The sequence below is a fragment of the Panthera tigris genome, chromosome B4 (genome assembly GCF_018350195.1).
Source record: "Panthera tigris isolate Pti1 chromosome B4, P.tigris_Pti1_mat1.1, whole genome shotgun sequence".
Taxonomy (NCBI): Eukaryota; Metazoa; Chordata; class Mammalia; order Carnivora; family Felidae; genus Panthera; species Panthera tigris.
In genome coordinates this window covers 129,878,767-129,898,442 of record NC_056666.1, presented here as the reverse complement: position 1 = coordinate 129,898,442, position 19,676 = coordinate 129,878,767, and the positions used below count along the sequence as shown (strand labels likewise).

The following is a 19,676-nucleotide window of genomic DNA, read 5'->3' as shown; positions in this document are numbered from 1 at the left end:
CTGTTCCCCAATCCTGGGCAATAACCTGGGCGTGGCTAGGAGCTTGGTTCTGAGAGTGAGTCTGTGCCTCATTTTCCTCATCTGTAAAATGGGGATAATACTCAGAGATTTGCCGAGGGATTCGATGAGTTAATACGCGTAAAAAAAAAAAAAACCCTTAGGACAGAGCCAGGTAGGGAATAAAAGCCATCTTTTGTAAGCAGGGGGAGAAGAGGGCGGTTGGGGAACACACAGCTCTGCCCTGGGTTTCTGGCCTTGGCGACGAAGGTTTTGGCCTTCTGCCTTGGGGTTACACCCTTGCTGATGGGGGTTGTCGCAGAGTGACGAGAGGTATCCCAAGCCAGCTTCTCTGGACATGCAGTCTCTTGGGTCCCAGGGCTTCTGACTCGGGTGTGCATGAGAATGGGCTCATGCCCTTGCCATATTCACGGTGTAACCATGGAGAAGCACTGATGGGTGGCCCACACAGGGTACCCCACTGGGTGTCCCACAAGCTGTTCAGACGCCCTCGGCCTCGTCGTGTCCCTCTGGCCCAGGGACTCCCGGGCTCAGATGTAGGGAAGCGTGCCCAAGGTCACGCAGCTAGGAGGAGCGGAGACTTAACACTTTTCTCTGCCCCAGAGCTGGAACTCTGTCTCTAAGCTATCTGGCCAGCTGGGGAGATCCTCCGAATGGCTGGGAGGCCCGGGGATGGTGCATAGACGAAGGCATTTTAGGCACAGTGGGAGAGAGCGAGAGGAAAAATATTGAAGTATAATACATCTGAGTCTTGCTGTCTTGTCTGCCCTGCCTCCAGCTGTTCTGGACAGAATAAAAGAGGGGCTTTTTTTTTTTTCTGGGGCATCGGCCTGGCTGGGGGCCAAAGGAGCCGGCCTTAGAACCTGGCAAGCCCAGTCCCTTTCCTGGCCCTGGCCTTCTCATCTGTTAAGTGGGATGAGCAGCCTTTGGCAGGGGGCTGCACGGAGTACGGTGCGGGCGCACGAGAGGATAAACTATTCCTGTGTCCCCGAGCTGAGCTTCCCATCCCGTCGGGTCCGTCTTCCCTTCCCTTCCCCCTTTCCTAAGCCAGAGGGCTCAGAGACAGCCAGGAGCTGTCTCCCCCTCTGGTGCTGCTGACTCAGCCCTTTTCTGGTGGCAGCAGCTCGGGGAGGGTGGGGAGGGTGGCTCCCCTTGGCTCCCTCCCTCTGCAGCCTTGGCTCAGTGCCCTGGGAATGCTGCCTGGGGCAGGGCCACGGAGAGGGCATGGCCAACGTGGACTTGGAGTTTTCTCAGCGGCCATAGTCCTTCAGTCTGCTTCCTATGGGGCCCCCTTGGACCCCGAAATAGGCCTGGAGGGGTGGGGGGGGCTCCACGTGGGCTTGGGAGGTGAAAGCAACACAAGGCTAGAAGCTGGGCGAGTCTGACCCTCATTCCAGCTTGGACTCCAGTTTGGCTGTGACCTTGAGCCAAAGCCCTGGGTCTTTTCTGGGTCACAGAGTCCCTGCTGGTTAGATTAAGTCATTGAGTTAGGTCACCTCGAAGAGTCCTCCCAGGCCTGATATTCTGCTGTTTGATTAGCCCCCAAGCTGATCGAAAAACGGAGGCCCAGAGAGGAGAGGCGGTCAAGGACACACAGCCCGGGGCTATCCTCTCCTCCAACCTTGCCCAGCTGAGCAGAGCCTGGGGTTTGGGGTCCGAAGCCCCAGACTGAAATCCGATCACCCTCGGGTCTCTACATTTCTGTGCCTCCCAAGGGCAGTAATGTCACCACCTCCGTCTTCCCAGGGCACAGACCCTGAACGACAGCCTTTGCCCCTCAGCGATGCCCAGGCGTGTTTACGGAACTCTAGTGGGGGGGGAGCCCTTCTTTTCTGTGGGGTTCTGGTTCTTCATTTGCCGAGTGACCGTGGGAAAGCCCAAGGCTGGCGGGGGGGGGGGGAGGGGGGAGGGGGGGTTTGTTGAGATAACAAATGGCAACACCTTTAGGTGTTCACCCTGCAAAGATGAGGTCCAGCCCAGGCAGTAAGTCCTCAACAAATGCAGAATCAGAGGGTGCTGGAGGGTGAGGGACATCTGAGCCTGCCTTTGGCGGGTTCTCTGACCCCAGAGGCTACAGCCTTTGCAAATATTCCGCGGCCCCCCTCCCGCACCAAGCCCAGGCCCACCCCAGATTCTAGCGCTGCCTCCCCCTTCCTGAGCAACTTGTGGGGGGGGGGGCTCCTGCCCCGTCCCTTCCCTGGCCTTGATTTTCCAGCCTGCACATCAGGGGGCCTCACTCAGGCCCCTTCCGGCTCCAGCTCTATCGGGCCTCTGAATCAAACCAGACCCCACTGGATCGCCAAAGAGTTAAGCGAAGGAAATCCCCAGCTCCCTAGGCTCCCTTTATCTCCACGCGGATCCCAGAGGCTGGAGAGGAGCAGGCAGGGAGGAGGGGAAGTGGGAAGCCAGCTCAGCCCGCTCCCTCCGCCTTCCCTCCGCCTCCCTCCCTCCCTTCATCCCTCCCTCTTCAGCTTGCTTGCTTGCTTGGCCTGGGGGTCCGGGCCAGCAACAGGCAGACATGGGCCAAGGAGCCAGAGGCTGCCCAGAGGCTGGGGGTCTGTGAGCCGCTGTGGAGGCCGCTGGACACAGGGTGAGTGATGAAAGGTCCTGTAACTCCCTCCAGCAGGGCCCAGGGGGCTGGGGTCAGAGCCCAGAATTCCCTTCCTCCCCCCCTGTCTTCCTAGGCACATCTTGGGTTCTGCTGTCTCCCTCTGACCCTGGCCAGCCCCTCTCGCTCATTCTCCGGGCCGACTGAGATCTCAGCACCCCTCACCCCCAGAAGGGCTGCCCCTGCCTGGACACTCACCGGCTCAACTCCGCAGGCCCGGCTCCCTCCTTCCCCAGAGAGCTCCCAGCTCCTGAGTGGAGGCAGCAGGGACCCCCGATCACCCCCGCCCCCCAACCACAACAGGGTCCCTCACCCTTGATCCCTGCCAGGCACCCTCCCCCAGGGCCAGTCAATGATCACGGCTGTGGTTATTATTACTCTAGTTCAAGGCTGCCTTGCTTCCTGCTTCCTGCTTCCCAGGTTACAGTTCTCTGTGTCTCCGAGCTTTTGACTCCCGGCTGGCCCGGGGCCCACAGAAAGATCCCCGACCGTGCCAGTCCTCTGGGAGAGACTCTGCTCGTCCCATCCTGTGCAGGCCCTGGGAAGACGTCTTGTCGGTTGCAGAAGGAACACGTTGTTTTATTTTATTTGCTTATTATGGAAGGGTAATTGACATGCAGTGTTAGTTTCAGGCGTAGACGACTGCATCCCAGTCATTTGGCAATTCTGTACATTACTCAGTGCTCACCGCGATTAGCATAGTCACCGTTCGGTGTTATTGCAATGTTATTAACGGTCTTCCCTCTGCTGTCTTCTTTTCCTTCTTTTTGTCAGAGTCCTTTACAAGTCAGGCACTTTCCCTGCCTTTGGATCCTTCCAAACAACCTGGGAGGCGGGTGGTGGTTTCTTCTGCTTTTACGTGTCAAGGAGTGGGAAGCCCAGAGAGGTTAAGCCGCTAGCCCGGAGGTCACACAACTTGTAAACTCTCCCGGGATCTCAGGTCCAACCCCGAGGCCTCCCCTGTCCCCAGAAAGTCACGTCTCTCTCTATGACCGGGGGGGGGGGAAAAAGAGGGGGTTTTTGCTCTTCTCAAAAATCACTGGGATGTGACATTTACAAATACAAGATGAGGGTGATAATCTTGGACAGAGATTAGGCTGATCTCTGAGAAACTGATCTGCCTGATTGAGCAGAACCAGGAAGCCAGAGCAGGTGGAGCTTAGGAATGGTCACCTCTAAGGAGAGGGGTGGTGTCTCCGGGGACTGCCTGTCCCTCCCCCCCACTCACTGCTGTCTCCCAGCCCCCAGAGCTGCTCTTTAAAACCTCTCTCTTACCTCAGTGCTCAGTGGAGACAGAGTAGCATTTAAAAATAATAATAATTTTACCTTCTCTACACGTATTAACCGCACAAAAAAATATTTTTGAATCGTACTAAATGTTAAAGTAGAACGAAGAGGAAATAAACAAAGAAACGCTAGAAGTGTCAAAGCCAATCTGGTTTCAAGAGCTGAGTTTCTGATCCTGCGATAAGGTGCCAGCCCCCAAACACCGCTATCACCTCAAAGGCTCTCTGCCTGGCTTCCTGCCCACCCGGCGCCAGCCTGTCCCCGGTGTCTGCTGTCCCGGCCGCTTCCTGCCCCTCTCCTGGAACCCTGGATCGTCTCTTGGCCAAGGCCAGAGACCGGTCTTCATAGCCCCTTGGGCTTCTCTGAGCCTTTTGAATTTTCCGGACCTCCTCAGCCTGCTCCTTAATTCCAATTTACCCCCTTGGCAGCGGATTGGCAGATCTGTGATGACTGACGCAACCGCCGTCCAATGAATTAACTCCGGAGCCTTCCCTGCAGGGCTTCTGTGTGAGGTCGCGCGGGTTGTTGACGGTGCAAAGGTGCCGAGAGGGAAGGTGGGCTGACGCCAGCCCTTGCCAAGCCACGAGCCCTCAGTGCCGCATTCCTCCCAAAATGACGTCTTCTCTGCATTTGTGTCTAACGCATCTGGCCAGAGAGTCACCTCTTTTTGCCTGGCACCCAGGCAATTGTATCTCAAAGGTACAAGGGCAGCATCATGGGGCACAGCCCCGTGCATTTTCTCTGACGGATGTCGCTGCCTGGCTGCTAGAGTAAATGAACTTTCCTGGCCCCTTTGGCCGGACCACGGTGCCCCTGTGCCAGACCGTGGGCTCAGCCATGCGTCCCCCCTCCTGGAGAACAAGCCTGCAGAATCTTTTGTGTTTGTCCCAAGGGTCCACCGACCTCCCTTGTGCTGCCGGGGGCATGTGCTCCCCGGACACGGAGGAGTGGGTGACAAGAAAACAAGCCCCGGGGAGGCGGGTCGGGGGGGCAGAAACAGCATTTCACCGTCTTCCGGGTGATGACTCTTGGGTGGCTGGGACATCTTCCTCACCCTCCTCAGCAGAGGCCTCCAGGGACCCTTGTCCGTTCCTGGCCCGTGGCTCCCTAAAGGGGTTTCCCTCCCAGGTCCTGGGTTTCTGGGGCCTCGGCCTGCAGGCCGTGCATCCCCGCCAGTCTCTTCGTGACCTTGGAGAAGTTGCTTCTCTGTGTGGGTCTCAGTCTTCTCGTCCGTTAAGTGGGGGCATGATCACTCCCTCTCCGAGTTATGTCAGGTGGGCAGACGCTGGGCGGGCAGCCTCCAGGCCGGGCATCGGGGCGGTGTAGATGTTAAGTTAAATATAGTCCCTGCCCCTCCTTCCTTGTTCCAGGTCGCCATGGGGATAGCTGCCCTGGGCCTCCTCTGCGCGGTGGTTCTGTTCCCTCTCTTGGTGCTTGGGGTCCCCACCCAGGAGCCCACCTCTGGGGAAGCTGTGGCCTCTGGTCCCCCTGGGTACTGTCGCCGGTGCTGTGACCCTGAGGACTCCCTGACCCCCGCCGATGAAGCAGATGTGTCCTCAGCCTCTCCATCTGCCCTCCCGTATGTGCTGCCTGAGGTCAGGCCCTACATTAACATCACCATCCTGAAGGGTGAGTGCCCACACGTGGCTCAGGCTAGACGGGTCCGCTTGGGGATGGGGAGGGCCTGGGGGTCTCTTCCCGGGCTGGGGTCAGTGAGGTGGAGGGAGCAGGAAACACCAGGACGGAAGGCTGTCCGAGACCCTTTCTTTCATTCGCACGTTTATTGAGCACCTGCTATGTGCCAGGACTGTTCTGGATTCTGAGGACGGAGCGTGAACAAACCAGACAGAGAAGCCCACTGCCACGGAGCTCCCGTTCTAGTCGGGGAGGCAGACAGTGAGCAATAAATATATTACCGCGTTAGGGAGACAGAACGTTGGATGGTGAGAAATGCTATGGCAGTGGTGAGTAGAGCAGGGCAAGGGGCATCAGGAGTGCAGGTAAAGGGGGGGTAGGTTGCATATTAAATGGGGGTGGTCAGTGTAGTTTCAATGAGAAGGTGAGGGAGAAGCCATGTGGATATCCGGGGAAGAGTGGGCCAAGGTGAACAGCAGGTGCAAAGGCCCGGGGGCAGGAGTGGGTCTGGTGTGTTTCAGGGGCAGGGGACAAAAGGAGGAGCTGAAGTTGGAGGCGAAGCAAGGACCCGATCAGACTTGGGCTTCCCCTCTGAGTGAGATGGGGAGCAGAGGAGGGCTCAAGCGGAGGGACCTGATCCCACTTGGGTTTCAAATGGATCCCTCTAGTGTCGCACGGTGAATAGCCAGCAGGGGACCAGGGTGGAAGCAGGGAGACCCGTGGGCAGCCCCTGGGGCTGTCCAGGTCGGAGCTGGCTCCCTGTCCTCTAAAATCAGGAAGAGTCTTCTGCTGCTGGGGCCTGCGGGCAGCTGGGCTGGGGCCAGGCCCTAGACCCCCATCACCTCTGCCTGCGCTGACAACCACCCCACCTCCCCCCGCCTCCCACTTTGCAGATGGGGAAACTGAGCCCCCGAGAGGGGAGGAGCTGTGCTAGGAGCACACAGCTGTCAGGAGCAGAGCCAGGGTCTGGCCCGAGGTCTCCGGAGGGCCAGGGCTCGGCTGGCCTCTGAGACCCTCCGGCCCTGAGATCTCACGGGTGAGGACGCCTCCCTTCCTCCACATGGCCCTCCGAAAACCCCGAGTCGAGGAGGACACGCCCGGGCCAGACTTAGTTGCGGGGGGGGGGGGGCGCGGGCGGGGTGGACCCTTGACCATGTTGCAAGGCGCCTGGCTGGCGTCAGGGCTCCCGGGTCCCAGCCCCGGCTGCTGGGCACCTCTGCCCTGTGGGTCAGGCTCGGCTCTCCCTCCCTGGCTTGCTGCCTCACTTGTAAAACGGAGAAGGAGACCCCCTCCTAAAACCACCCTTCACCCCCTCCTCCCTCGGGGCGAAGAGGTGCTCCGCAAACTGTAAAGTGCTGGGCACATGATGAGACCGTTCTCCGTGGAGGCCGTGGAGCCAGAGCGCGACCCCTTTGTCCCTGCTTCTCTCCAGGCCTCTCCTCCCAGGGGCTGGGCCCTCCTCTGCCCTTCCCAGGGGTGTGGCCACGGTCCTAGGAGACCGTGGGAAACCACAGGGCCTTGCGGCTCTCTCAAAGGGGAGGGGCTGATGGTGCGATCATCAAATATGTGGGGTCAGGTACCTGGAGACACAGGCGGTCACCTGCGTCTCCTGAGTTCAGGGTCGGCCTGGAACAAAGGCTGGGCAGAGGCGTGCGTGCCCGAGGACCAGGTTAGACGCTGCCGGACCCCAGGGCAGGCAGGGACGGGCCGAGCCTCGCTGGGTGGGCCTTCCCACCTCGCGAGTGCGGGCTGTGGCACACTGTCCCCTAGGACATTTTGTTGAGGGCCCAGGAGCACCCCTGCGAGGTGGACGCGATCCTTCTCAAGGTATAGACAAGGTAACCAAGACCCTGACCGGGAAACGCCCCGGTGGGACATAATCCCCACCCAGGGCCGCCTGGCTCCTACCCAGGGCTTTTCCCTTCGGGGAGGCAGAGGTGTTTTTCTTGGGTTCCTTCTCTGGGTCAGAAACGCAAAGCGTATCCTGCACGTAGCCCACGTCTCCACTGCAGTCTGGCTGGGGGTTTGGGCCTGGCCTCCCAGGGGCCACACCACGCCTTCGCTGTAGGGGGGAGGGGAACAGGCAGGCGGAAGACAGACCCTCCTGAGTCTTGCGTTACCTGCTTCCCCTGAGCTGTGTGACCCTGGGTGAGTCCCTCAATCTTCCTGGGATCGGAGACGGTCATGGTATCTTCCTCAGACGGGCATTCAGGGAGGTGAGGGCTGGCATGCACCAAGGGGCTCTGTAAACGCTGGCTCCCGTTCTGGCCTCCTTCTCGCGTCTTCCGCAAACCCACGGAGGGGCTCCCTTGGTGCAGGCCTGGGCGCCTGCCCTGACTTTCCCCTTCTTGTCCCCACAGGTGACAAAGGGGACCGAGGCCTGCTGGGCACCCCCGGGAAGCTGGGCAGGGAGGGTCCCCGGGGGGAGCGTGGCCCGCAGGGCACAAAGGGCGCCAAGGGGCAGGCGGGCAGCCCCGGGGGCCCGTGCCGGACGCGCTTCTCCGCCTTTTCCGTGGGCCGCAAGACGGCCCTGCACAGCAGCGAGGGGTTCCAGCCGCTGCTCTTCGACACTGTCTTCGTGAACCCGGACGGCCACTTCGACCTGGCCGCTGGCCACTTTGTCGCCCCCCTGCGCGGCCTCTACTTCTTCAGCCTCAACGTGCACAGCTGGAACTTCAAGGAGACATACGTGCACGTCGTGCACAACGAGGAGGCGGCCGTCATCCTGTACGCGCAGCCCAGCGACCGCAGCATCATGCAGAGTCAGAGCGTGATGCTGGCCCTGGGGCCCGGGGACCGCGTCTGGGTGCGGCTCTTCAAGCGCGAGCGGGAGAACGCCGTCTACAGCGACGATGTCGACACCTACATCACGTTCAGCGGCCACCTCATCAAGCCCGAGGAGGACTAGCGCCTCCAGAGGGGGCCGCTCCGGCCGGGGGGTGGGCTGGGGGCAGGGCGGTCCCCTGCGAGGCCTCAGTTTGCACCTCTGTAAAGTGGGCCCCCGGGATCTGGCGTTCTGGATGGTCTTCCTCTTCTTTTCTCCCCTCCATCACCCCTTTCTCTCCTCTCTTGGACCTATCTTAAGAAGCCCTCTGACCTAAACATTCTAGAATTTTCCCAGCCTTTTAAACCAGCACATCCCGGACTTGAACGTGCATCTGAATGACTTTGGGGGCTGTGCCAAAATGCAGATTCCGATTCGGATTCTGGAGGGGGCCCGTGATTCTGCATTTCTAAGATGTTCCTGGGTGGTGCTGATGGGGCTGGGCTGTGAACCCCGCTTGAGCCACCAGATTCTAGAACTTTCACACGCTTCTACTTTCGGAACATTCTGGAAGCTTCCACAACATTCTCTTCCCAACATCCTCCCATTCTCGCATCCCTCTGGGGCTCCCCCTCCTCTGTTCTCTTGCCCCTCCCGGCCCACCCTCCCGAAGGTGCCCGGCTCCCAGGTGCTCGTTGACCCTCCTTGGCCTCTTTTGCCAGCCCAGCGTCCCTGGCTTTCCAGGCTTGGTTAAGGTGCTAAAGCCCTGGTGGGTGTCTCCTGCCCAGCAGCGCCTCCTCTGGCCCGATGCCGCCTTTACAAATGCCACCGGGGAGTGGGCCGGGCTTTGGACCCCTCAGCAGGTCTAGGGAACTGAAGCGGCCAACATTCCGGGTCAATCAGGGGGAGGCTCCTCTGAGCCATGAAGCCAAGACAGGCACCGGGAGAGGCCAAGGTCAAGTAAGGGGACATCAGGTCTTCTGTCCTTTCTCCCCCTCCCAGGGTGGGCCGGCATGGCCGCGTCCAGCCTTCCCCTCCCCCCTTCCTGGGTGGCCTGAACCTCTCTCCAGAGGGAGATGGCCTCCGCCCATTGGTGCTTACACAGACCCCGGGGCAGAGGTGGCCCCAGTGGTGGTTTCTGGTGCTCACTCATAGCCAATGGACCCATGGCTACGTGGCTGGGGGCTGGCAGCGGGACCTGAGCAGGTGCCGTCGAGGCTGGTGCTCTCCCAGCTGCCCCCCCAGCCTGACTTCCGCCCCTGCCCTGCTTGTCCAGAGTGATTAAAGTTCGTGTGTCTCTTTGGCAATGCAGGCTGGTTCTTTCCGCTCGGCTTCCTCTGCCCACCTTGGGAGGGCGGCCCGTCCCAGTGCTGCCGGTGCCCCCCGGGGAAGGCTCGAGAGACGGAGCAGCCCAGGGCTCCTCTCCATGTGCTTCCCACCCACCAAGACAGACACCGGCCCCCTCTGTCACTCATCCGCCAGGGCGCCCGGGGGCAGCCAAGCTAGCGCGTGGTGGCCACTCACATAAATGTAGTTACAGTTGACATAACCCGCGCAGGCTCCCCTCGCAGACTCAACGGGACATCCTGCACCCCTGGGCCTCCCTGTTGCTGTGTGAGATGGCTTCCTGGGTACTGTGTGCGAGAACGAGCTGTGCAGGAGGAACGGCCCCCCGGACTCAGCCTAGCCCAGCCCGGTGGCCCACCCAGGCAGGGGGTAGACGCAAGTCTTCGAGTCTTTGGAACCTATACGGCCACGGAAGTTTTCCCACTGGACCTGAACTCCCTGCGGCTCTCACCCAAGGGGCTCCTAACAGGTCAGGGGCTACTCAGGGGGAGGCGATCCCAGGGCCTGCTTTCCATCCAGGCTCTGTTCATGCACCATTGGCCTCACCAGCACTCCCTCTCAGCATCCCCTCACCCCTGGCGGTAAAGGTTGCCCCCCCCCCCCACCGCCCCACACCAGGAGCCTTTTGTCACGGTCACGTCACAAGGACAAGCCGGTTTGCTGATTGATAAGGCAGCAAAGCTTTATTTTTCCTTTTTTTTTTCTGGCAGCGAAGCTTTTGAAACTTCTCACCAAGCACCCGCAGGAGGATTGAAGCTTGTCCTTTGCAAGCTGAGGTCAAAGGCCCCCAGGCATTTCCGGGCCACGTTAGTTCAGGGCTCCCAGAGAGCATCTCCCCCAGTGTCTCAGCGGACCTGTGGCAGATGCCGCCTCTATCCGTGGTTCAGAGTGGCCTCTGATGCTGGGCCAGGTTTCCCCACAGGAGCCCAGTTCCTGGCTTGGTGGCTTCTCTCCAATGGGTGATAAGAGCCCCCGGATCTTTGTGATGGGGGCTCTCCCGGAAGGCAACGTCTTGGCGGGGGCTGGGTGAGGGGCCCGGAAAACTGGAGGCCCCCCAAACCTGCTGCCAGGAATGTGGGGGGGGCAGTGTCCCCCCGGAGATCTGCCATGCTTAGTCCTGGTGACTCTGGCGAGCCCATGTGGTTACCTCCCCACCCCGGGGGGCAATCCCTTTCAGTTACAAATTTTGAAAAGAATATTTCCCTCCGAAGTGTTAGTGACCCAGGAAGGGAAGAGAGAGGAGGGCCAGGGGGCGAAGAGGCTCATGAAATGGAAAACAGCCTGGACGAGGAGTCAGGGGACCTCACCTCAGCTTGGCCATTGCTTGGTCGGGTGGTGTGGGGGGCGGGGAGAATGGTGATCGGACAGGGATCTGAGTTGAAACCAGGAACAGAGCTGGTGCAGGCAGCTGAACCCAGCTGTGTCCCTGGGGGCCTGCTACCCAGACGGGTGGGTTGGATCCATCCCATGGGTTTGGGTAGGGTGTGCCCGGAAGTCACACAGGAGGAAGGATCTTCCTCTGTTGCACTGGAGTATGGGGAAGAGTGTGGAGAATTCTCGAGAGGGTGATCTAGGAAAGCTTCTTAGTGGAGGCGGCATTTGAGCCGGGCCTCGGAGGACAAATAGGAGTTTGAAAGACACCATGATCTGGGGGAAAAGGGACAGTGGGGTGCAAGGGGTGGCCGTGGGCCAGTGCGGTCTATGCTCTGGGCACTTGGAGAGGGCAGCACGCTATGGAAATGTTTGGAAAAGTGCAAGAGACAAGGGCAGGATGAGATTTGAGGCTGGAAAGGTGAGGAGGGGCCAAGTCATAAAAGGTCTCGAATGTCTGCCTTCGTCTGGACTTGACCCCCCACGTGCTGGGGCATTGCTGGAGGGTTCTGAGCCGCGTGGTCACTGGTTAGAGCTAACTAAAGGGGCAGATTGCTCTCGTGGCCAGGTGGAGTGTGGATTGTACAGGGTGGGACCAGAGGTGGTCAGCGGTGCTGCGGGCCCGGGAAGGGCACGGTGTGGACCCAGGACGCCATCCGGCGGGAAGGGCCGTATTCCCACTGGACTTCAAAGGAGGCAAGAGATTTAATAGCAGAGGGGGGCGGGCGGAGGGCAGCCAGATGGGGGGCGGGTTCAGCTTGGGCAACGGGTCTACCAGGCTCTGTTGCCCCTACTAGACTTTTCTATGGCAGTGAGAAGAGGGCAGGCCTGGGTGCCAGTAGTTGGGCTCCTGTGCCGGCTCTGCCCCGGGGGAGCCCCCTGAGTCAGCTGAGGACTAGAAGGCGCTGGGTAACGCATCTAGTCTCTCTGGATCCCCCCAGTGTCCTTATCTGTCACGTCGGGTTCAAAGCCCCTCCTCTCTTGGCCCACGGAGGCCTTTGCGGGTGCCCAAGGCTATACGGGGTGACTTTCAGAACTCCAGATCAGGACCCCTGGACTGACGATGGGAAGGAACGTGAAACCAGCGCTGATCGTCCCAGAAAATAGAAAGTGCCAAGTGACAGGGCTTGAGAAATTTCAGGGAAGCGGTGAGCGCTCAGATTCCAGAGCGTGTGGGCTCTGGAGCCCGGCCAGGTGGGGGCTCTGATCCCGGGTCCCTGTTTCCTTAGAACAGCTCCTGGCTCAGCGCCGACACCACTGTTTCTCCTGTGCCCACGAACCGGGCCTGTCACCTCGTCCCCGTGAGTCTCAGTTCTGTTTCAAATGAGGACCGAACGTGATGGTGTTTCGCGCATTCGCGGGGGTTGGCGCCCGGCCCGCGCTCCAAGGCCATTTTGCTGGATGGGTGACGTGTACTGAGCAGGAGGGGAGAGGAGCCGCGGGAGGCAAGGTCCAGGAGTCCTGGCCCGGGGGGGTGGCGGGGGGGGGTGTTGGAATCCGTGCAGCGCCCTCCACTGTTTCTTCCTCCTCCCGCCAGCTCCGCGGCCCGGGGCCCGGTAGCCACAGGCTGCCACGTATGCATCTGGAGGAAGGGAAAACATAGGCAGAGACTCAACACGACCAGAAACAGATGTCAGGAACACTCGGGGTGGGGCCCGGCAGGGCAGAGCTGCTTCCAGAAGGCAGGCTGCGGGAGCCAGAGAGGAAGGAAGGAGGGATTTCCAGGACAGGAGTCAAGAGTGCGAGGCTAAGCCCCCGTGGCCGGGAGCAGCTGGCTTGCACACCCAGCAGGAAGGGAGGCCGGGGCGGGGGTGGGGGGGGGCGCCGTGCAAGGGTCGGGCTGGGGTGTGAAGTTGCTGCCTGGAGGTGAGGGTGTGGGCGGGAGGAACTAGTAACCGAGGTCCGGGCCCACGGAGGAAACAGGGGACCCACTGCAAGGCAGCAGCGCAGTGAGAGTGTGGGTGTGGGCGGCCGTCCCTGTCCTTCCTCTGGCCAACCGCTGTTCCCCGCTGGGGGCGGGGGACGCATTGGTGTCACAAACACAGAGGTGCGCGAACTAGAACTTGCTTTCCACCGCTCTGGGCTCCTGGGTCCCCCCCACATACCCGCTGAGCCGCGCGCTCACTCCTGCGGAGCCCTCCTGGGTTCTCGTCCCTCTTGGGGCGCTCTGCACGGGGGCTTGTGTCACAGGTGCTGCATCGCTCCGGGAGCTGTCTGAGCCCGGGATCCTGTGCCTGAATACACCGCGTGGCCGTTTCTTGTCCGGGTTCTCAGCCGCCTCCCCAGGGTTCGGCCTGGGAGAGCGCCATGGCCCCTCTGAGTCTCAGCTGCCCCACACCTGTTGGGGATCTCCTCTGGACCCCACCTCCAGGCTCAGCTGGGGAGGAGGGGCGACGGTCCCCTTCAGCCAGGAACCCCAAGACCGACACGTTCCTTCCTCCCCCTCTGCCCGCCTCCCCCCAGGGGTAGCCGGGAGCTCAGATCTACTCAGTGTCTGCTCAGGGCACCCTCTCCCAAAGCTCTCGGCGGGGCAGACAGGCTCTTTCCTTCCCGTTTTAAAACGTAAGAACCTAGGGGCGCCTGGGTGGCTCAGTGGGTTAAAGCGTCCGACTTTCGGCTCAGGTCACGATCTCACAGTTCGTGGGTTCGAGCGCTGCATCGGGCTCTGGGCTGACAGCTCAGAGCCTGGAGCCTGCTTTGGATTCTGTGTCTCCTTCTCTCTCTGACCCTCCCTGCTCACACTCTGTGTGTATCTCTCTCTCTCTCTTAAAAATAAATAAAGATTAAAAAAAAAACCACATAAGAACCTAGAAAAGAATCCTTTCCTCCCTCTGCTTTTCGTGGCATGTCCCTTCGGTATCTGTTAGGATGCTTTTGGGGGCACAGAATGCTTCTAGAACATAAGGCGTCAGAAAGGACAAATAACCCGAAATCCCAGGGCTGGTTCGTTCAGCAGCCCAGCAGCTTCGCTAAGGATCACGGGTTGTCCCAGGGTGCCACTGGGCACTCTTAACGCCACAGCTTTGTGCTCAGGCCAGCTTCCCTCAGGGCCACAGGACGGCAGCCACAAGCTGGTGGCCACACGTTTGCTGTCCCAGGTCCCCGGCGTGTCACATCGGGCATGACGAGGGCAGGTGAGATGACCAGTCTTCCCTCCTGCAGCCTCTCCCTACTTCTCCTTGGCCAGAGCCGGTCACATGACCGCAGCCAACCCAGCCTCTGGGAAGAACAGAACTGTGGGAAACAAGATTTACCTCTGAGCCCTGAGAGTCCGGGCCGAACCCCCAAGCGGGATAAGAGGGGCTGTGGGGGACGTGGTCAAAAGGACAGCTGGCACATCGTCACCAAAGCTCTCTGGCCACATTGTCAGATGTGGCCATCTGATTCAGCCAGGTATCTTGGTTCTAGGGAGCCTTCCCAGACTTGGGGGGGGGGCAGCATTGGCCCTGAGGGTCCCCCAGCGCTTATCAGTTGTCAGCCCTGCCCCTTGGCCTTCAAACCCCCGGGGCACCAAGGTCACCATGTCTTAGAGCCCCGCCCCCACCCTCCCAAGAAGAGTCGCACTTCCCTGAGCTCAGTCGAGGTTGCTGGTTCACCCAGGTGCCCCATGATGTTAAATATTATTGTAAGGTAGGACGTTGGGTTATACTGTGTTTTTTTTTTTAAGTTTATTTATTTATTTTGAGAGAGAGAGCACGCACGAGCAGGGGAGGAGCAGAGAGAGAGGGAGACTATGAGAATCCCAAGCAGGCTCCACCCCGTCAGCGCAGAGCACGACTCAGGGCTCGATCTCCCGAACCGTGAGATCTTGACCTGAGCTGAGATCAAGAGTCAGAGGCTTAACCGGCTGAGCCACCAGGGCGCCCCTACTTTTTTACAGAGGAAGAAAGAGACCAGATAAGTGCCTTTGGGTACCACGTGCACATCCATTCGACAATTACGGAGTCACTGCCTTTTCCAGGCTCTGCGCCGTGCTAGGCCCCGGGGGACGATGCCGTGAACACAAAATCCACACGGGCCCTGCCCTCGTGTGGCTGACAGTCTATAAGCAAAGGCCCTGGGGTAGGAAACTGCTCAGCCCTTCCCGGGAACTGAAAAAAGCCAGGAGGCGGGAAGGAGCCGGCTTTGCGGGTCCTGGGATTTTGAACCTGTCCAGTGGGCACTTGAAGGAGTCAAACCCAGGCCTTGCTGACGAGTATCTAGGACCCGAGCTAGGATTTTTCAGAGGGTGTCTGGACGGGGCAACACCTCCTCGAGCTAGGGCCGGCCGGGCTCCTCACGGGGAGTCTCGGGGGAGCTCGTGGCCTTGAACCTGGACCCCCGCAGCCAGGGGCATGCTGGAGCCGGGGCCAATGGTGTGAATCTGTTCCCAACTCTGAGTTCAGGGACATCACAACGTTAGCTTGAAGTTGGCCACGGTGGGAGTCCTTTTGCTACAGAAGTTGGCAAATGTTCCGATGGTAACTTGGGGAAAACAAAGCCTTTGTTAAAAAAAAAAAATGCGGCCGCCTGGGAGGGAAAGGGTGTCCCCAGAGCTTTTGCCTCCAACACCCCTACCCTTCAAATAAGGCCAGAGTCCCGGGCCTCTCACACAGGAAGCGTAGGGCAGGCTTGAGTGAGGCAGCGCCCCCGGAAGGAGGCTCTCTGGGTGTTTGGTCCCCAGGCTCAGTGACCTGCTCTTTATCTGGGACCCTTCACCACCCCACCAGCCCCCACCCCACCCGGGGCCCAGGCTGTCTACTTCACCCTGCCCCCTGGTGGTCAGGGTAGTTGGTGGCTCCAAGGGAGGCCTCCACCCCAGCAGGGCCAGCCTGAGTCCGGCTCCTGGGATGAGGGAAGCAAAGCCCCGGCCAGAGCTGACGGAGCTGGGCACATTCAGGCGGGGCTCCAGTCAGGGAGCCCAGGCATGGCACATGCCAAGGTCCTGGGGCTCTGGGTTTTTCCCACCTTGAGCTTTGGCTGGGGCTCAAGCCCTCATCTTCAACATCACTTTTTTTTGTTTTGTTTTTCAACTTTAAAACTAGCAAAAGTTGAATTATCTTGCTCACATCCCAAGGGACCTCAGCTCTGGCACCCCAGGCCCCCAGAAATGCAAACCACTTCTCTGAGAGGGAGCGCTGAAGGGACAGCAGGTCATTTCAACTTGGCCACCATTAACCAAGCATCTCCAGGAGGCTCCAGGGGTCCAGAAGTCAGATCCCCTTGAGGGCTCCCAGTGGAGGGAAGGACCTTCAGGAAAAGAAGGGAAATACAGTGCATCGGGGGCTATGAAAGAAGTTTGTATAAGGTGCAAAGCTTGCATAAATAAGGGTGGGTAGCTCCAAGGAGAGAGCAACCAACTCTATCCTTATGTGTTTGGGTCTTGAAGGATGAGTAGGAGTTCGCGCGGAAGAAGGCAAAGAAGGAGGCTGCAGGGAGCATTCCATTCTGTACGAATCAGCCCACAAATCCCATAGATACTTTTTGAGGGCAAGTCAAGCCACCTCATGCCGTGTAGGACCTACAGGCTGGCATGGGGCGAGGGCACGGATCGGGGGTCCCGGGGCACATTTCGGGGAGCATGGCAGTTGTCCCGCAAATTCGGAAGACAGTCCCCGCTTGTCATCCCTCCTCTGGTTCCTCCCGGATCCCCTTTCCTTTCAGATTTTCACATCACCTCCTCTGACCACCTGATTTGAAATGGTGCCCCTGCACCCCGTGTCTTGTTTTCTCTTTTCCCCATAGCGTTTGTCTTCGAACTCCTATGGCGTTTGCTTTGTTGTTTTATTCATTGTTGGTGTCTCCCCCTCCCCCATTGCTGGACTGTGACTTCTGTAAGAGCAGGGATCTCGGTTTCGTTCACTGCTGGTGGCGCAGAGCTTGGCACATAGCAGGCACTCGATAAATATTTGTTTATGGATGAATATGAGTTCTAGAACTGGCCGAGGTTAAGGTGGGCGTGGGGAAGCTCTCCCTGTTTGCCCCAGCCAATGTCTTCTGCATGCGTTTTGTTAAAACGGGGCACACTCTGTGTGTCTCACACTCATCAGGACCACTTTTTCTAAAGGAACAATTGCCTATATAGAGTGAACAGTTCTTTTTTCTGTCTTGCTAACTGATTTAGATAAGACCTTAAAAGGCCTAGAATCAAATCAGAGGAGCTTATTCTTATCACTCGATTCTGGGATTGTCCTGAAATTTCAAGCCAGTGGTCATTGTACTGACACGGTCCCTTAGTTACAATTGTTTGTGTATTGTCCTGCCCCCATCCAGAGAGAAGGTGCCTTGAATTATGCAGATGGTAGGTGACAGGTGTTCTTGTAACCTCTGTAGTGGCCAGCATGGGGCTGTCAACAGGATCCCCGTAAATCCCTGTTGAATTAAAGAAAGCATGAACAGACACCTCCTCAATCTGATACCAAGACTCCCCTTCCATCCATCCATCTGTCCGTCCATCCATCCATCCATCCATCCACCCATTCATCCATCCATCCTTCCTTCCATCCACCAACCATCCTTCCATCCATACCTCCACCCATCCTTCCTTCCATCCATCCTTCCATCTATCCTTCTATCCTTCCATCCATCCATCCATCCATCCATCCTTCCATCCATCCATCCATATATCCATCCTTCCATCCATCCTTCCATTCATACATCCATCCATCCTTCCATCCATCTTTCCTTCCTTCCATCCATCCTTCCATCCATCCATCCTTCCATCCATCCTTCCATCCATCCATCTACCCATCCATCCTTCCATCCATCCATCTATCCACCCATCCTTCCATCCATCCATCCTTCCATCCATCCATCCATCCATCCATCCATCCATCCATCCTTCCATCCATCTTTCCTTCCATCCACCCATCCTTCCATCTATCCTTCTATCCATCCATCCATCCATCCATCCTTCCATCCATCCATCCATATATCCATCCTTCCATCCATCCTTCCATTCATACATCCATCCATCCTTCCATCCATCTTTCCTTCCTTCCATCCATCCTTCCATCCATCCATCCTTCCATCCATCCATCCATCCATCCATCCTTCCATCCATCCATCTATCCATCCATCCATCTTTCCTTCCATCCATCCATCCTTCCATCCATCCATCTATCCACCCATCCTTCCATCCATCCATCCATCCTTCCATCCATCCATCCATCCTTCCATCCATCTTTCCTTCCATCCACCCATCCTTCCATCCATCCATCTATCCATCCATCCATCTTTCCTTCCATCCACCCATCTGTCCGTCTGTCCATCCATCCTTCCATCCATCCGTCCTTCTGTCTGTCCATCCATCCTTCTGTCCATCCATCCGTCCATCCGTCCATCCATCCATCCATCCATCCATCCATCCATCCTTTCTTCCATCCATCTGTCCATCCATCCATCCTTCCATTCACCCTTCCATCCTTCCATCCATCCATGTATCCATCCTTTCAACAAATACAGTGTGAGTATCTATCTGAGTCACACATGGCTTTAGGGGCCAGAGAATCCCTGAGACCTTGAGGTGCCACAGTCCAGCCAGGAAGACAGCCACCAAGCAGATCTTCCACTGATGCCCAACAGTTAAATGAGAACAAATGCTTGGGAAAGAAGGGCAAGAGCCTGGACAGAATAGGCCAGGGTCTGCCTTAGCTGGGGCGGGGCTGGCCAGGGAGGGCCTCCCTCGGAGAGTGACCACTGGCTGAAGCCCGTGGTGGTAAGAGCCCAAGGCAGGAAAGAGCTCTGAGCCTTCCAGGAACGACAGGCGCCCAGGGGTGTGGTGGTAAGGACGAGAAAAGAGTCTTAAGATTTTTGTCTTCAGAAGCAGCTGGGGCTGAGGGCATGACGGTGGTACTTGGGAGGGAGGCATGAGGAAGGAGGGCTGAGGATGTGGGTCGGGGCTGCAGGGGCAGAACTGTGAATCCTTGGCACTCAGGGGCAGTCAGGGCCAGAGGTGGGGGGCGACGCCATCACCAGGGCTAAGGGAAAGAGATACAAGGGGAAGAGAGCTGTGTCAGGAACCCTAACAGTCAGGGCCTGGAGAAGGAGGTGACTCTGCTTCTGATCTGTACCAAGTAAAGAAAGATGAGGCCCCTCCTGGGTTAAGTTCCCTGCTCTGTCCCGGGACTGAACGGGACGGAGGGATCTGGAGGGCTGCAGGCCAGAGTTCAAGGTTCACTCTGCTGTGTGACCTAAGGCTGATAGCTGCTCTCTCTGAGCTCAGACTCATCATCAGAGCCTCCAGATCCCTTTGTAGGTCACTGGTCTTGGCTTTCTCCTTCCTTGGGCTCCCCTCACGCTGTCTTCCTGGAATCCAGGGCCCTGCCTGCTTCCCCATCCTATCTTGCGGGGGAATGCTCCCCCCCCCCCCCCCCCCCCAGAACTCCCAGGTAGGAAACTGGGTACTGATCCATCCGGGTCATTCACCTTGCCTTTGCGTCCTCTCCAGCAGCACGAGCGCTGTGTAGAGGCCGGGGAGGAGCAAGCACCGCCCTCTGGTGGCGACGTCTGGGACCACATGTCCCAGTGCCCTGTTGGATTTTCACCCAAGTATTCCTCAGAAGCAATTATCGAGTGCCTTTTGTGTGCAATACTCCGAGCCAGGCATGAAGGAGTGGCAGCGAGGTTAAAGACGGAAGGGATTCTGTATGGGTCAGGTTGTGGGGG

General features: G+C 58.6%; 1 protein-coding gene across 3 annotated transcripts; it reads left to right on the top strand.

The window, feature by feature from the left end:
• The first annotated feature begins 1,949 nt into the window (after positions 1-1,949).
• C1QTNF6 (C1q and TNF related 6) lies at positions 1,950-9,619 on the top strand. 3 transcript variants are annotated; one of them, XM_007096411.3, is made up of 3 exons: positions 1,950-2,608; positions 5,284-5,542; positions 7,909-9,619. In XM_007096411.3, the coding sequence occupies exons 2-3, from the start codon at positions 5,290-5,292 to the stop codon at positions 8,454-8,456; spliced, it is 801 nt and encodes a 266-aa protein (XP_007096473.1). In that variant the 5' UTR covers positions 1,950-2,608; positions 5,284-5,289; the 3' UTR covers positions 8,457-9,619. The 3 variants fall into 3 exon arrangements, with proteins under 3 accessions (XP_007096473.1, XP_042849132.1, XP_042849133.1); XM_042993198.1 differs by lacking the exon at positions 1,950-2,608 and adding an exon at positions 2,626-4,612; XM_042993199.1 differs by lacking the exon at positions 1,950-2,608 and adding an exon at positions 4,637-5,187.
• Positions 9,620-19,676: the final 10,057 nt, after the last annotated feature.

Bases quoted from the DNA above. Each gene is read 5' to 3' on its own strand.
- C1QTNF6 (XM_042993198.1), top strand. From the start codon at position 4,526: ATGACGTCTTCTCTGCATTTGTGTCTAACGCATCTGGCCAGAGAGTCA. The intron at 4,613-5,283 runs GTACAAGGGCAG...TCCTTGTTCCAG, and splicing joins CAGGCAATTGTATCTCAAAG to GTCGCCATGGGGATAGCTGC. The intron at 5,543-7,908 runs GTGAGTGCCCAC...TTGTCCCCACAG, and splicing joins TAACATCACCATCCTGAAGG to GTGACAAAGGGGACCGAGGC.